This window comes from Jaculus jaculus, chromosome 15, assembly GCF_020740685.1.
Source record: "Jaculus jaculus isolate mJacJac1 chromosome 15, mJacJac1.mat.Y.cur, whole genome shotgun sequence".
Lineage (NCBI taxonomy): Eukaryota > Metazoa > Chordata > Mammalia > Rodentia > Dipodidae > Jaculus > Jaculus jaculus.
Window position 1 is genome coordinate 37,281,730 of NC_059116.1, and position 15,255 is coordinate 37,296,984.

Consider the following 15,255-nt stretch of genomic DNA (forward strand, 5'->3'; position numbering starts at 1 on the left):
TTCTCCAGACAACCCCCCCCCCCTTTTTTTCGTGGTAGGGTTTCACGCTAGCTCAGGCTAACCTGAAATTCACTATGTAGTCTCAGGGTGGCCTTGAACTCATGGTGATCTTCCTACCTCTGCCTCCTGAGTGCTGGGATTAAAGGCATGCACCACCATGCCTGGCCACTTCCCCCTTTCTGAGGTTAAGGTCTCACTGCGTAGCCAGACTGGCCATGGACCACCTCCTGTCTCAGCCTCCTTAGTGCTGCGATCCCAGGCCATGGACACCGCCTGTCTTCTCACATCTCCTGGCGGGTGAACCCCACTCTATCCCATCTATCCACCTGCTGTGGACGTGGCCACCGGCCCAGCAGCTTCCCCAAAAGCCGAGCGAAAATGAAAGAGTCTGGCGCGAGTTTTCACTCTTTATATGAACACAGTTCTCGCGAGAGTCCATGGCCCCGACGGCACGTTCCGCACGGGCGCAGTCACACGCAGGCGCACTCGCGCGCCGACAGCTCGCGCACCGTGTGGTAACGGCTGTGCACGTCCAGGAAGGACACCTCGTCCTCGTAGGCCGTCGGGCGGCAGCAGGGCTGCGCGCGCACGCGCTCCCGACGCACGCGCCGCCGCTGTCGCAGGCGCCGCAGGCCCAGGTCGTAGACGCGCGCGGCCGCCTCGCAGGCGCCTGCGCAGTAGCGGAACAGCACCGTCTCGTCCGACGTGTAGCCCAGGCCCAGCTCGCTCACGCGCACCTCGAGCTCGCGCAGCCCACACGGCCGCGTGCCCGAGCGCGCGCGCGCACGACGCCTCCGCGGTCCTGCTCGACGGCGCGGACCCGGCGCCCGGCCGGCCCAGGGCGTCAGCTCGCGCAGCTCCACCGCGTCCGGGACTCCCTGCAGCAGCGCTCGGTCTGCGGAGGAAGCGAGAGAGGGGTCAGGGCGTGTCCCCGCCCGGGACTCTGCGGCTGTCCAGGGCGGCCCAAGTCACTGCGGGCCTCGGGGCCCTGCAAGGTCGCCAGGCCTCCACTCGCCAGACACTGACAGGGCTGCTCAGTGATTGAGGCACGTGGTGTGTGTGTCACCCCAGCCCTTGAGACTGAGGCAGGAGGATGGCTGAGAGTGAGATGCCAAATCAAAAAAAAAAAAAAAAAAATGACAGCCGGGCGTGGTGGCGCCCACCTTTAATCTTAGCAATCGGGAGGCAGAGGTAGGATCGCTGTGAGTTTGAGGCCACCCTGAGACTACATAGTCAATTTCAGGTCAGCCTGGGCTGCAGTGAGACCCTACCTCGGGGGAAAAAGAAAAAAAAAAAAGCCAGATACGATTAGCACAAGCCTGTCATCCCAGCACTCCAGAGGCTGAAGCAGGAGAATCTCTAAGAGCCACATTGGGATTATAGGGTGAGAATGTTTTAGAAAAAAGGAAAAGCCGGGCTGGAGAGATGGTTTAGAGGTTAAGCGCTTGCCTGTGAAGCCTAAGGACCCCGGCTCGAGGCTCGATTCCCCAGGTCCCACGTTAGCCAGATGCACAAGGGAGCGCACGCGTCTGGAGTTGGTTTGCAGTGGCTGGAGGCCCTGGCGCGCCCATTTTCTCTCTCCCTCCCTCTCTGCCTTTCTCTTTCTGTCTCTCTCAAAGAAATAAACACACACACACACACACACACACACACACACACAAATAAAAGGAAAAGCCAAGCTGGGTATGGTCGCGCATGCCTTTAATCCCAGCATTTGGGAGGCAGAGATAGGAGGATCGCTCAAGGTTTGAGGCAAGAAACAAAACAAAACCCTTTCTAATACCAAAAGGAGTCACTGTGTGTGTGACCCCAAATTCTTACTCCTGCTGGGCCTTCACTGTTCCTACCTCTATGCTGGGCTGTCTACGGTCACTGGCACACCCTCTTTGGTTAGTGCTGGCCTCCACACCTCACCTGTGGCTGAGCTGTCAGGGGTCTCCACCCAGAACACATGCAACCCTTAGATACTCCAAATCCAAATCGCAGGGCAGGGATTGCCACCCTCCTGGTGTTAGCTCAAGTCCTGGAAATTCTGGGGCTTAGTAGGAAGGGCTGGGCCACCGCCCCCGAACCAGGACCCTCCCTGATATTCCACGAGGCGCTGGGGCAGCAGCTGGCGGTGAGGACGAGGGGACCCTACTGGGGTCTGGGTGCCTTAGGAAAGGAAGTGACTGGAAGTAACACTCACACCCTGAGGCTATCTTTGTCCATTGTGAGGACAAGAAAGGACGACTGTGGTGTGGGCAGCGCCTGGGCGAGACCCGACGTGCCCACTCCCAGTCCCGCGGGGCGCCACGCATGGGCACTCAAGCGGGTGACAGGGGCCAAGTGATGGGTGCCTCCCGGCCTGTCTCCTCTTCCTATCTCTGGGTCCCTCCCCCTTCCCGGCTTCTGGACAGGTCACTGCGGGGTCCACCTCCCCGCTCCTGGCCAGGTGTCCCGTCTAATCCCCATCTGCCCCACAGCCCCTGTGAACCCGAGGTTAATCCTCGTGACGTGGCCGGGGACACTGGTCACGTGAGCCCGTCTTCGTGGAGGGGTATGTCCCGTTCCCATCTCCAGGAGTTCGAGTCCCGAGGGCCTGGGGCGGGGCGGGGCGGGGCTTACACTGGGCCAGGCGGGCGATGCGGGCGTCCGGGGTGCGCGGCGGGCGGCGCAGGGCCGGGGCGGGCGCCAGGCGGGGCCCGAGCAGTAAGAAGCCCTCGCGACACATCCAGAGCGACAGCGCCGAGCTGCACACGAGGGAGAGTAGGGCCGCCGCCGTCCAGCGCTGCATCCTGGGCCAGCGGTCACCGGGTGGCCAGCCTGCGGCGACACGGGAGGGGACACAGAGGGGACGCCGGGCTGAGCGCTGTGGGCTCTGTGCGGGAGCTGCACCCTCTCCGAAGGGTCCCAGTGCTGTTCAGAGGAGGCGACAGCGGTGTCCAGGATTGAACCACGGTCGCGGTGGGCCAGGATTTAGAGAATGGCATCTGGAGCAGGGCGATGCCAGTGCAAAGGCCCTGGGGCTGGACCGAGCTGGGCGTATCCTAGCAACGGGAGGCAGGAGTGGGCGGGGCGCCCGGCAGGTGGCGCTGTGCGACCGGGCGATGGAGACAGCCGGACTCAGCATCCTCCCTTAAACTGTCCAGTCCTGGAACGCCGTCCTGAGCAGCTGCTAGCCTCAGTTGGCACCCAACGTTAAGTCCCTCCCAGTGGCTCCTCCAGGAAGCCCTTTCTGACTGCCAACCAGTGTCCCCCAATGTCTCCACTCCCATCTCCACAACTTCTCCCATGGGGCGCTCTGACTTGGAGGGTGCTGACTGCATACAGTGTTTAATAACCCGCACTTTGCCACTCCAAGGCCAGGCCACCCGCGAACCGTTTACATTCCGCACCCATCTGCCTCATGTCCCCTGGTGCACAGCGTCTGGCCGCTGGCGACGATCAGCCAGCGCCTCCGTGTCATCTGCATTTATTTACATGCGATTTGCATATCCCCGCCCAGATCCGCAGTGGCCTCCTCCCGGGACCACCAGCCTCACACTAAGGCCTCAGCCTGGGCCCTGCCTACCCGAGAACAGGACGCAGCTATTAATTAAGTGCCAACTATCTATATCAGGCCTCCGGCTGGGGAAACTGAATCACAAAGCAGATAAAGGTTGGGCACCATCAGCATCTGGCACTGCTATTTCTTTGAGTGGGGGTAGGGGGTGACAGGGTTTTGGCTCTGTGGTCCAGACTGCCTCAACCTGTCAATCTCCCGCCTCAGCGGCAGGAAAGCTGGATTACAGACACCACCTCGCTGGCTGTGGCTGTTTTCAAACCCTCCTTACTGTGAAGCTGTGTGGGGCGTGGATGGGGGAGCTCCGGCCCCCATGCAGCCCCGTGGGGAAGGGGTCAACCTGGGGGACAGCTCACCTGCCCCAGCTTCAGGTCCTCCCCTATCTGCCTCCATGCCAGCCTTATAGGCCAGGCGCCCAAAAGATAGCAAGCCGGGCGTGGTGGCACATGCCTTTAATCCCAGCACTTGGGAGGCAGAGGTAGGAGGATTGCTGTGAGTTCGAGGCCACCCTGAGACTACATAGTAAATTCCAGGTCAGCCTGGGCTAGAGTGAGACCCCACCTCAAAAAAACAAAAAAACAAAAACAACAACAACAACAAAAAGATAGGCAAGATGAAGACACCAGTGGCCACAGAGAGGCTGGTCCCATCCTACAAGACAATGTACCGGCCCTATCCCGAGAGTCCCCTATTTATGAAGCGCTGACTGTATACTAAGACTGGGACTAACATTCCAGGGGCATGTCTTGTCCATCCTCCTCAAGAAGTCCACGTGGCCACCTTCGTCCATTCAGCTCACATTTACTGAGTGTCCAGGATATAGCCATGAGGCCCGGGATGACTGAAAAAGAAGCATTAAAAAGTACAAACAGGGCTGGAGGGATGGCTTATCGGTTAAAGGGTTTGCCTGTGAAGCTTAAGGATCTAGGTTCAAGTCTCCAGATCCCACGTATCTGGAGTTTGTTTGCAGTGGCTAGAGGCCCTGGCACTCCCATTCTCTCTCCCTTTCTCTCTAATAAATACAGTTGTTTTTTTTTTTTTTTTTTTAAGTACAAACAGCTGGGCGTGGTGGTGCATGCCTTTAATCCCAGCACTGGGGAGGCAGAGGTAGGAGGATCACCGTGAGCTTGAGGCCATCCTGAGACTCCATAGTGAATTCCAGGACAGTTGGGGCTAGAGTGAAACCCTACCTCGAAAAAAAAACAAAAATAAATAAATAAATAAATAAATAAAAATAAAAAGTACAAACAGCCAGGGGTGGTGACACACACCTTTAATCCCAGTACTTGGGAGGCAGAGGTAGGAGGATTACTGTGAGTTCGAGGCCAGCCTGAGACTAGAGTGAATTCCAGGTCAGCCTGGGGTAGATGAGACCTACCTCAAAAACAAACAAACAAAAACCAACCATCGACAAATCTGGGACAGGGTTGGGAGTAGAGCAGTGGGTGCAAAGGCCCTGGGGAAGAAGCATGGCAAGAAAGGGCTAGAGAGGGAGGATAGGCAGGATGGACAAGCCAAAAGTAGCCCTGGCATTTGCTACCCAGCCTCTCTGTGCTGTTCTGAGAACCCATTTTATACCCGCTTCTGTTCCACAAACAAGACGAAGTCAGCTCAACTTCAGTAAAGTCCCAAGAAACAGCCTACATCTTCATCCCCAGTGGACATACTGGAGCCCAAGGCACAGTGCGGAAAGGGACATGCCATGGTCACAGTAGAACTGCGATGTGACCGCTGGTGGCCTGCCTGCACGGGGCCTGGGTTTCCCAGCTAGGCCAGGTGACACCTCAGGCTGAGACAGTGGGACAGGCTGGCCCCAGTTGGCCATGGCCTTGGACTGGGACCCCCCAGCTGAGCTCTGGGGGGCAGAGGCAGGCTGATAAGCTGGTTAACAATGGCCTTTCTGTCTGGGTCACCTGACTGGTTTGTCTCCGGCACAGTAGTAATTAGAGAGGAGAAGGCAATGAAGGAGGGGGGTGACACAGGTGTGGCTAAGGCCGGGGAGTGGGGGGAGGCCACAAAGGCCTCTGTCCTGAGGGCTGGGGCTCCGATCTTGCTCAGCACCCTGCAGCCCACACTGTGCATGTGTGCTGTTGCCCACAGTCATCCTCAACCTGGCGCAGAACCTGTGGGTAATTTAAGTCCTGGAAAGCCCTGCAGGCCCATGGAGGGAGACAGCGACTGAGTGATCCCTCTGGTGCCACCAACAGCTGCCAAGGGACAGAGGTTGGCTGGGGCCCTTCTTAGTCTGGGGACACAAGTCCCGGGGTCCCCTGCCTTAGTCCTGCTGAAATCCTGGCCTCTGTGGGTGTTGCTGGTGGCTGAGGAGGGACTGGCTTCCTGGCCAAAAGGGAAAGGGCCTATCTTCCACCCAGTTGTCTTCTTTATTCTGTGGGAGGCTTAGATTGGGGCCTCGCTATGTACAGCTCCTGTCCAGCCCGCAAAGCTCTGCAGCCTACCGAGCCTCCACTAGGAGTCTTCCCTGATCCAACTGACTATTAGTGAGAGGCAAGTCCCTCTGCCTTTCCCAAACCTCAGTTTCCCCATCTTCACAGTGGTTTCCATGGGGTTCTCTGCTTTCTGTAAATGGCCATGTATTTTATTTTTGTTTTTAATATATTTTTAAAATATTTTATTTATTTATTAATTTATCAGAGAAAGAGGGAGAGAGAGACACACACACACAGAGAATGGGCGCACCATGGCATCCAGCCATTGCAAACAAACTCCAGACGTGTGCGCCCCCTTGTGCATCTGTCTAACGTGGGTCCTGGGGAATCGAACCTGGGTCCTTTGGCTTTGCAAGCAAAGGCCTTAACCACTAAGCCTATTTTTTGGTTTTTTGAAGTAGGGTCTCACTCTGGCCCAGGCTGACCTGGAATTCACTATGTACTCTCAGGATGGCCTTGAACTCATGGTGATCCCCATACCTCTGCCTCTCAAGCGCTGGGATTAAAGGTGTGTGCCACCACACCAGGCTTTTTGTTTTTTGTTTTTTGAGAGTGGGTCTCAGGCTGTGGAGACAGCTCAGCGGTTAAAGGTACTTGCTTACAAAGTTAGCCTTCGTTCAATTCACAGTAATTGATCCACAGTAAGCTAGATACACAAGGTGGCGCATGCATCAAATGAATTTGCAGGAGCCCTGGCACACCTATTCTCTTTCTCTCATCAATAAAAAATTTTTGGACCGGGCGTGGTGGCGCACACCTTTAATCCCAGCGCTCAGGAGGCAGAGGTACGGGGATCGCCATGAGTTCAAGGCCACCCTGAGACTACATAGTGAATTCCAGGTTAGCCTGAGCTAGAGCGAGACCCTACCTCGAAAAACAAAACAAAAAAAAAAAAAAAAAAAAGGAAAAAGAAAAAAGAAAAGGAAAAAAACTAAAACAAAAAAAAAATTTTTGGGGGTGCTGGAGAGATGGCTTAGTGGTTAAGGTGCTTGTCCACAAAGCAGAGAACCCAGGTTCAATTTCCCAGGACCCATGAAAGCCAGATGTACAAGGTGGCACAGATGTCTGGAGTTCGTTTGCAGTGGCTAGAGGCCCTGGTATGCCCATTCTCTATCTTCCTCTCTCTCTCAAGTAAATAAAACAAATAGCCAGGCATGGTGGCGCAAGCCTTTAATCCCAGCACTTGGGAGGCAGAGGTAGGAGGATCGCCATGAGTTCAAGGCCACCCTGAGACTACATAGTGAATTCCAGGTCAGCCTGGGCTAGAGACCCTACCTCGAAAAACCAAAAAATAAAATAAAATAAAATAAATAAAAAGCTATTCTCCTGTAGCCCAGGCTGGCTTCAAGTTCACTATGAGGATGACCTTGAACTCCTGATCTTCCTGTCTCCTTTCAGTGCTGGAGTGACATTGTGTACCAGCACGCCTGTCTTTAGGGCCATTTGATGCTGGAAGATTGTACGGGGCTTTGGAGCCCACATGGTAGGACCCAGATCTCAGTTTCCCTATAGTGCTGACAGCACCCAGGCCAGAAGCTGGGCTGGACTTCCTACAGCAGCTGTCTCCCCCTTACCCAGCTCCATCCCACTTGGCTGTGGGGGTCCTTGGGGTTCCCTGATGGGATGGGGTGGGGCGGGTGGGGTCTCTCTGAAGCAAGATGACAGATGTGTCTCCCACGTGTCTCTCCAAGCCTTGGGCCCTGCCCCGCTCACTGCCGGGACTGAGAGTCTGGGGTGGGCGACACACATCTGGGGGCAAACCAAGAACATCTGGCAGGCACAGCTGGTTCCGATGTAGCTGAGGGGCCAGGCAGCCTGCGGGTGGCTGAGGGGGCCAGATACCCCCAACTGACCCCCACCTGGCAGGGAGCACCAGGACCAAGGCCCCAGTGGTGCTTCCCAGGAACACACAGGACAGGCTTCTGGAATTACCCATGGGCCTGTGACCAGGAAAGTGATTATCAGTCACTCTACCGGCCCACAGGAACAGCAGATCCGTGGGTACTGATCTAAGTACTCTGTGCCTAGTACCCGCCATTCCCATCTGACAGGTGCAAGGGCTGTGACTCACTCAGGGTCCAACAGCACAAGTGGCTATGCTGGGGTCGGAACACTGGTAGACAAACTCCTACTCATGCCTCAAAGCCCCAATTGCAGCAGCCCCTTCGCATTCTGAGACATAAACTCTGACAGCAGTGAAAATGCAGCATTCAGCTGTGTGGACTGGTCAGTGCCCTGCACCTAGTCAAGGGTCACCATTCAATCAGACCCTCCCACAGACCCTGACAAAGATCCTGTTATCAGCCTCATGCACCGCCCCAGGAAACTGAGGCTCAGTATTACAAGCACACTGTTTTAAGCTGGGGTTGGGCTGTTTCTCTCAGTGATCCAGCTACCCCAGCCCCAGAGACCCTGGAGCAACACTGAAAAGAGAAGCAGATTAGCCCAGAGAGGCAGGACTCTTTCTCCTAAGACGCACAGCAGAGTAAAGGCAGCAGCCAGCCTGGGCTCTGCCTCCAACCTGTTCCTCCAACAAATACTTCTTGGTACCAACTGTATGCCAGGGCCTGGGCTGGGACCAGGGACTTGGTTCAGTGAGAGAGACAGATAGTACAGATGGAAGAGAGATGGGAATGTGAGGCTGGAAAGATGGTTCAGCGGTAAAGGTGCTTTCCTGCAAAGTCTAAGGATCCAGGTTCAATTCCCTAGCACCCATGTAGAGCCAGATGCACAAAGTGGCTCATGAGTGTGGAGTTTGTTTGCAGTGGTTAGAAACCCTGGTGTGCCCATTCTCCCTCTGTCCTTGCAAAAAAAAAAAAAAAGTGTATGTGTATGTAAAATCTTAGACGGGGATTTGGATGTTGGTAGTCCAAGAATGATGACAAGAGGACGCACTAGTGACCAGGGCTGGGTGCGCTTTGGAAGGCTTCCGGGAGGAGGCAGCTTTGGAGTTGAGTCAGAGGACCGATGTGCAAGAGCCAAAGCTTGGGGTAGGGCTGGGCTGGTGTGTGGGGGCCCAAGGGACAGTGTGCCGTGAGAGCCCAGAGGCCTGCGGGGTCAGCCTCTAGCCCTTCCTGTGCTCCCCCATCCCTCCCTCCTCCAGCATGAATACAGGGTGGCCGGGCACTCGCAGGGGGGCTGGTACATGGCTGATGGGATCAAGCTAATGAGGGCTGGCGCTGAGCAGCTGGCAGGAGGCCCAGAGGACAGAGGCCCCATGACACTGCAGGCCACTGACCATCTGGCCCACGGGGAAACCGAGGCAGGCAGAAGTGGGAATGGAACTCTGACCCCTGTGTCACTGGCAAGCGGCCTTGGGGTTCCTACGGAGTTGAGGGAGCTACCCTGCCCTCTTCCTTCCCCCCCAAATTCAGATCAGGCGGGGTCTGAAGCTTCTGATGTTATTCACACTGGAATGGTGTTCTCTCTCCAGGCCGTGGTTTCCCCATAAAGGAAGCAGGAGGCTCATGTGGGCTGGGGGCTGAGGCTGCTGCCTGATTTCTTCCAGGACATCCAGAAGCCTGCTTTCTTCTCTTGTTATTTATTTATTTTATCTTTTTATTTATTTTGGTTTTTCGAGGTAAGGGTCTTACTGTAGCCCAGGCTGACCTGGAATTTATTATGTAGTCTCAAGGTGGCCTTGAACTCCAACTGATCTTCCTACCTCTGCCTCCTATGTGCTGGGATTAAAGGCATGTACTAACATGCCAGGCTCTTGTTTATTTTTTGAGTTGGGGTCTTGCTCAGTAGCCTAGTCTGGCTCTGAACCCACGATCTTCCTGTCTTAGCTTTTGAGTGCTGGGAGGACAGATGTGAGTGACCATGCCTGGCTCCAAATATTAGAACAGGCCGCCTCTGGCCTCCACATAGAACCTTCTAGAACATTCCTGCTGAATGGGCCCCTGTTCACCTGAACTCTCCACTCTTGCTTCCCTCCCACCAGGGCCACCATGGCAAGGACAAGGCTGTTTTCATGGGCCCCTGCTCAGTGGCATAGGTAGTCTCTGGAAATCTGCAGAGTACAAGGGGCCATCGCTTCCCTTTGTCTGCCTCAGTTTCCCCACTGCAAGCTGGAAAGAAGTGGGTCTCTCACTGGGCCTGCGTGGTGCTTAAAAGTTGCTTATGAGCAGATTAGGAATCCTGTATTTGTCTATCAAGTTTCCCTCTTGGGCCTTGAGGCCTGGTCCCCTGTCCAATCTTGAGGAACCCTGGGAGAGGCGCTGTTGCAGGAAATCCCCACCCCTCAGCCACAATATCCCCACAGGGGCGGGGAGGGGGGGAGGTCTGGACATACTAGGGACCTGCATATGTGTCTATTTCCACGTCTACGTCTATCCTGTGCGCCCCCCTTCATTCTTCCCCTGCCAAGCTTCCAGTATAATCTCCCTCCATCCCTCTCAGCAGAATACCCTGATTCCTCCCATAGGCCACACACTTCTGTTTCCAGATCTTTGCCAATGTAATTCCCTCCACATACAATGCCCTTCCTTTCCCCCACTTAGAAAACTACTCGGGCTGGAGAAGACAGCTCAGCGGTTAACGTGCTTGTCTGCAAAGCCTAACGACCTGGTTTGATTCCCCAGTACCCAAGTAACGCCAGATGCACATGGAGGCACATGGGTCTGGAGTTTGTTGGCAGTGGCTAGAGGCCCTGGGGTGCCCATTCTCTCTCTCTCTGCTTGAAAATAGATAAAATATTTTAAAAATATTTTATTTATTTATTTGAGACAGAGAGGGAGAAAGATAGAGAATGAGCACCCCAGGGTCTCCAGCCACTGCCAACAAACTCCAGACGCATGTGCCACCATGTGAATCTAGTTTACATGGGTACTGGGGAATTGAACACAGGTTCTTAGGCTTTGCCGACAAGTGCGTTAACCACTAAACCATTTCTCCAGCCCCCCAATTAAAAAAATAGTTTATTATTTATTTATTTGACAGAGAAAGAAGGGGAGAGAGAGGGACGAACTCCAGACATATGCGCCCCCTTGTGCGTCTGGTTGACATCGGTCCTGGGGAATCGAACTTGGGTCCTTTGGCTTTGTCTTATTTTTTTAAGAAAACTCCTCATCCTTCCCAGCCCCTTGTGGCGCCCATCCGACTCTCTCTCCTACCTTGTAGTGGATCACAGACGGCCTTACGCCTGCCTCCCTGACCTTGTATCCACCGGTTTGAGTGTGTCTTTTCAATGACAGCACCCAAGCTCCCCGCCACCATCACTGTTCTAACCCGGGTGAAAAGGACAGCTTGTCTTTGTGCCTGTTGCCTTTCTGAAGCTGAAGGTTCGGAAATCCTCGCTTGGGGCTCTGGGTGTTTGCGGCCTGGTGCACGAGGCACCAATGTTCCTGGTGGCATTTTGGACGCTGTGTTCCGCTGACGGGGAAGGGGGAGAGGAGGCTTGTTTTTCTGGTGTACCCCAGTCAATTCTTTGCAGCTGCCTGGAGAGGTGGAGCTGGGTTTTCAGCCCCCCCCCAGAAGTCCCAGGATGAAAGGAGGGGTACCCACGGGCCCCCAGGCAAGGGTTCGGGTGAAGAGAAGCTGGTGAGACTGGAATCTGCCTTTTTCCTTTGACATCCGCCTAGGCTGTCACGCCCCACCGGGGCTTCCTCAGCCCCGGGCACTTAGAGACACAAAGAGTGTCATGGAACTAGAGGACGGATGTGGGGGACAGGGACGGGGCAGGGCAGACAGGCGGGAGGGAAGAACAACCAGGGATCCAGTCTCCAGTAAGCCCCCGCCCCAGACTCTACAGAATTCTGGTTCCCCAGTTCGAGTTGGTGGCCCACACTGGCAAAAGCCACCATGTACCCAACTGGCTAGGCCTGTGGCACCGTGCTGTAGAGACAAGACTGTCTCCAGTCCCACCTGAAGTCTAACCACTATTGGCAGCAACCCTGGGTCTGTGGTGACTCCTCGCACAGAAACCACCTCTGGGTACAAGGTGGAGCCCGGATCGCTTTGTGAACCAAAGTGAGGAAGATGCCCCCCCCCCCGTACCAATCTGAGTTTTTTCCCTTAAGGGACCCCCCCCATACACTCTCCTCCAAAGGGCTCCACGCCCTCTTGTGGCTGATTAGAGGCTCAGGAGCCCAGCCCTTACCGAGGACACGGTGTCCCCGGCGGCGGTGGCGCGTCGCAGGGCCGTCCACTGACAGATGTTTACTTCTGCGCTTGCAGCGGGGCCCCGACGGGACGGTCTCGTTCTAGCGCGACCCCTATGTCCGCACAACACCCCGTTTGCAGACCCACAGGCACAAGGCGCCGTCGGAGTGTCGCCGTCCTGGAGCTAGGTATGGGACTCAGTGGTCTCCCGGATCTCCAGCCTGGAGAGCCACCCGTGGGGAGTGCCCCGTCGGGCACGGTGGCCTCCGTGCGCACAAACCTGTCACCTCCTCTGACACGACCCGAGTGTCGCCCAGTGTACTTTGTGGGATTCTCTGGAGACCCCAGGGTTGGGCTTACCTGTCAGATGACCCGTCAGTGGTGACCTCTGCTGCCGCCCGAGCCCGGCCCGGCCCCGGCCACCTCGTGCGCCATCCTGGCCGCTGGGCTCCGCGATGACCCGGAGACCCCGAGCGTGTGGAGGCGATCGCAGGGGCTGCAGGACACGGGCCGGGCCATGGGCTCCCCTGTCCCTTCCCCGGGCGCGCTAGTTCATCCTGGGGTGGTGAGGACGGGAACCGGGATGCCCTGGACAGTGGAGAGGCGCTGGGACTACGGGACCCGCGCGCTCTCCCGCTGCTGCCGGCCGCCGCGCACCGCAGGGCTGGAGGGGCGAGGGGGCGTGGCCGGGACTGCGGGGCGGGGCCCGGACTGCGGGGCGGGGCCTGGAGCTCCACGGGACGGAGCCGCCCACAGCCCTGGCGCGCGGCCCGAGCGCAGGTGGCAGACACGCGGAGGGTCCTGGACGGTCGCACCTCCGGGTCGCACAGTCACTGTCCCACCCGGAACCTCCCTCCCCGCCCGTGGACGCCACGGGGCCCAATGCGCACCACCATCTGCGCCCTCGACCCCAACAGTGCCCCTGCGGGTCCCCCAATCCAGACCCTTAGGCTGACCCTCGGTCGACCCACCCCGGCGGCCGCTCTGCTTCGGAGCTCCGTCCTTCCCCCGCCCCGTTCCGCCCGTCCCGCGAGGCCCCACGGTCTCCTAGAAGAACCCAGGACCCCCAGTGTTCCCCGACGGCAGCGTCTGTCACCCCCCCCAGCCCTAAGCGCACGTGCAACCTTCTCCCTGAAGTCCCCTGGGCCGAGGAAACGGTGACAGCGCCCCAAGAGCGCAGCCCCAGCCCAGGGACGAAGACAGCGGACCCCGCCCAGCCGGAATTCCCTTCCGTGGCCTCAGGGTCCCGCGGGGTCCCCACGTCCCCTCCCTTCCCAGCACCCCCTCCCTGGCAAGCCACCCCGACGGCCGCGCTCCCTGAGCGCCCCCTGGCGGAGCGAGGCTGACGCGGAGGTGTGGTGGGCGGGGCCAGATGACATAACCACGCCCCCAGGCCTGGTTGCCGAGAAACCGCTCCCCCAGGCCCCGCCCCCTGGCTCGTGCCGCGCAAGCGCGCGCAGCTCCTCCCAGACCTGTCCGCAGCCTGCGTTCTGGGGCTCTGGTTTCTCCGGTCGTCTGGTTTCTTGGGGCCACTGGCTGACACGCTTTGGCTCCCAGAAGCTCGTGGAGCTAGACTTTCTAGGGCCTCTAATGCGCTCCCGCACCTCCACACTACCCGAGCCCTGCCTGGGGATTGTGCGGTGCGGGCGAGAATCGGGGTGCGGGGACCAGAACCCCGCTGGCAGCTCGGTCTTCAGGCCGCGCTGGGACGTCCCTTGTGCCCTGTGCTGCTAACCCTCCTCCCAGTGACTCATTTCCCCCTTGCGGGGCACTCAGCAGCTCCTCAGGGGCCGGGTGAATGTCAGTGGCATGCACCGCGTGCCACCCACGGAGAAACCAGGATGCGGCTGGGATGAGGGGGGCTCGGGCAGGACTGCCCCAACATGCCCCAGGTGAGGCCATCGCCCCTCTCCCGGTCCTCGCAGGCCGGACCCTGTGCACACTCGAGGCACTCTGCCCACGGGCACGCACACGTCAAGTACACTGAAGCCCTCTGCTGATGCACGCACATGCATACGCGTGCACGCACCAGCTCCACAGCAACAGCGCATCCTCTCCCAGCCATGGCTCCGGTTACACCTACGGGGCCACACGGACGCGCTCACGGCACGACCACAACTCCTGCACGTGCGTGGGGCCAGGCGGGGAGGAGGCTTCGTGGCCCTTGCACGCGCGCGCGCGACACACACACACACACACACACACACACACAGCCGGCCAGAGCCCACCCCCATAGACCCAGCACCATGAAGCTGTCACCAGCTGCCCCGTGGCCACCTCTGCGCACGCGGCCCTGCCGCGACTGGGAGGCGTGGGGGCGGGGCGGGCAGGCACATGGGGCGCAGGACACACACACATATGCCCACCATGTGGACGGTAGTAAAAAACGGTTGCCCTGGCAACAGCGACTTGAAAGACTTGCTTCCTCCTCGGGGTGTGGGTGTGGGGCCAAGAGGGGTGGAAGGTGGGGATGCGGGACTCGCGCCCACCTGTGACCCCATTTAGGGACACCCACGTAGAAGACCTCTTCGACCTCAGAGGTGCAAAGTGGCGGTCTAGCTCAGAGCCGGACGTGGTCACACCAGAAGCACAGGTTCCATCCATCCCTATGGCCTCTCCAGTCACACACAGGCAGTGACAGACAATCTCTGAGTCACACACCTCAGCTGGGAACTAGGACGCACACCGACACTCCTCCCCTTCCAGAGTCCTCCACCCCCAGCTAAGATGAGGCCTGTTCCCCCACTGTGACCTCTGGGAACACTCCATGGAGACCAGGCCTGTGGTGGCACCCCCTTCAGAGAAAGTGTCAAAGCCAGGCTCTCCGGGAGGCAACGCGGTGTTTACAATACTTTATTTCAAATTTCTCTTGTCCCAGCCCAGGGCTGTGCTGGGCTAGGGGGTGGGGTGGGTGTCACGAAGGCTTCAACCTCTCTCATGCCACCTTTACAGTTGGGGGTAGGGTGAGACCTCTTGGGGTCTTTTTCCCAGAGCCCAGATGGATGTGGAGAAACTGAGGCTCAGAAAGACACTGAGATCTTTCATCCATGTCTGAATCAACTTAGGAGGGGGAGGCTCCAAGCCTGGCTGCCGCTCTACCCAGTATTTGCCCCCAAAATCAGTTCCTCTTGGATGCCTCCTCCCTGCCATCTTACCTGCTCC

General features: G+C 57.7%; 1 protein-coding gene across 1 annotated transcript; it reads right to left on the bottom strand.

The window, feature by feature from the left end:
• Positions 1-394: 394 nt before the first annotated feature.
• On the bottom strand, positions 395-12,733 carry Nrtn (neurturin). Its single transcript, XM_045135380.1, has 3 exons — positions 12,454-12,733; positions 2,608-2,805; positions 395-895 (listed from the first exon to the last, which is right to left on the bottom strand). Exons 2-3 carry the CDS (start codon positions 2,774-2,776, stop codon positions 471-473), a joined length of 594 nt encoding a protein of 197 aa, XP_044991315.1. The 5' UTR covers positions 2,777-2,805; positions 12,454-12,733; the 3' UTR covers positions 395-470.
• Between the last annotated feature and the right edge of the window lie 2,522 nt (positions 12,734-15,255).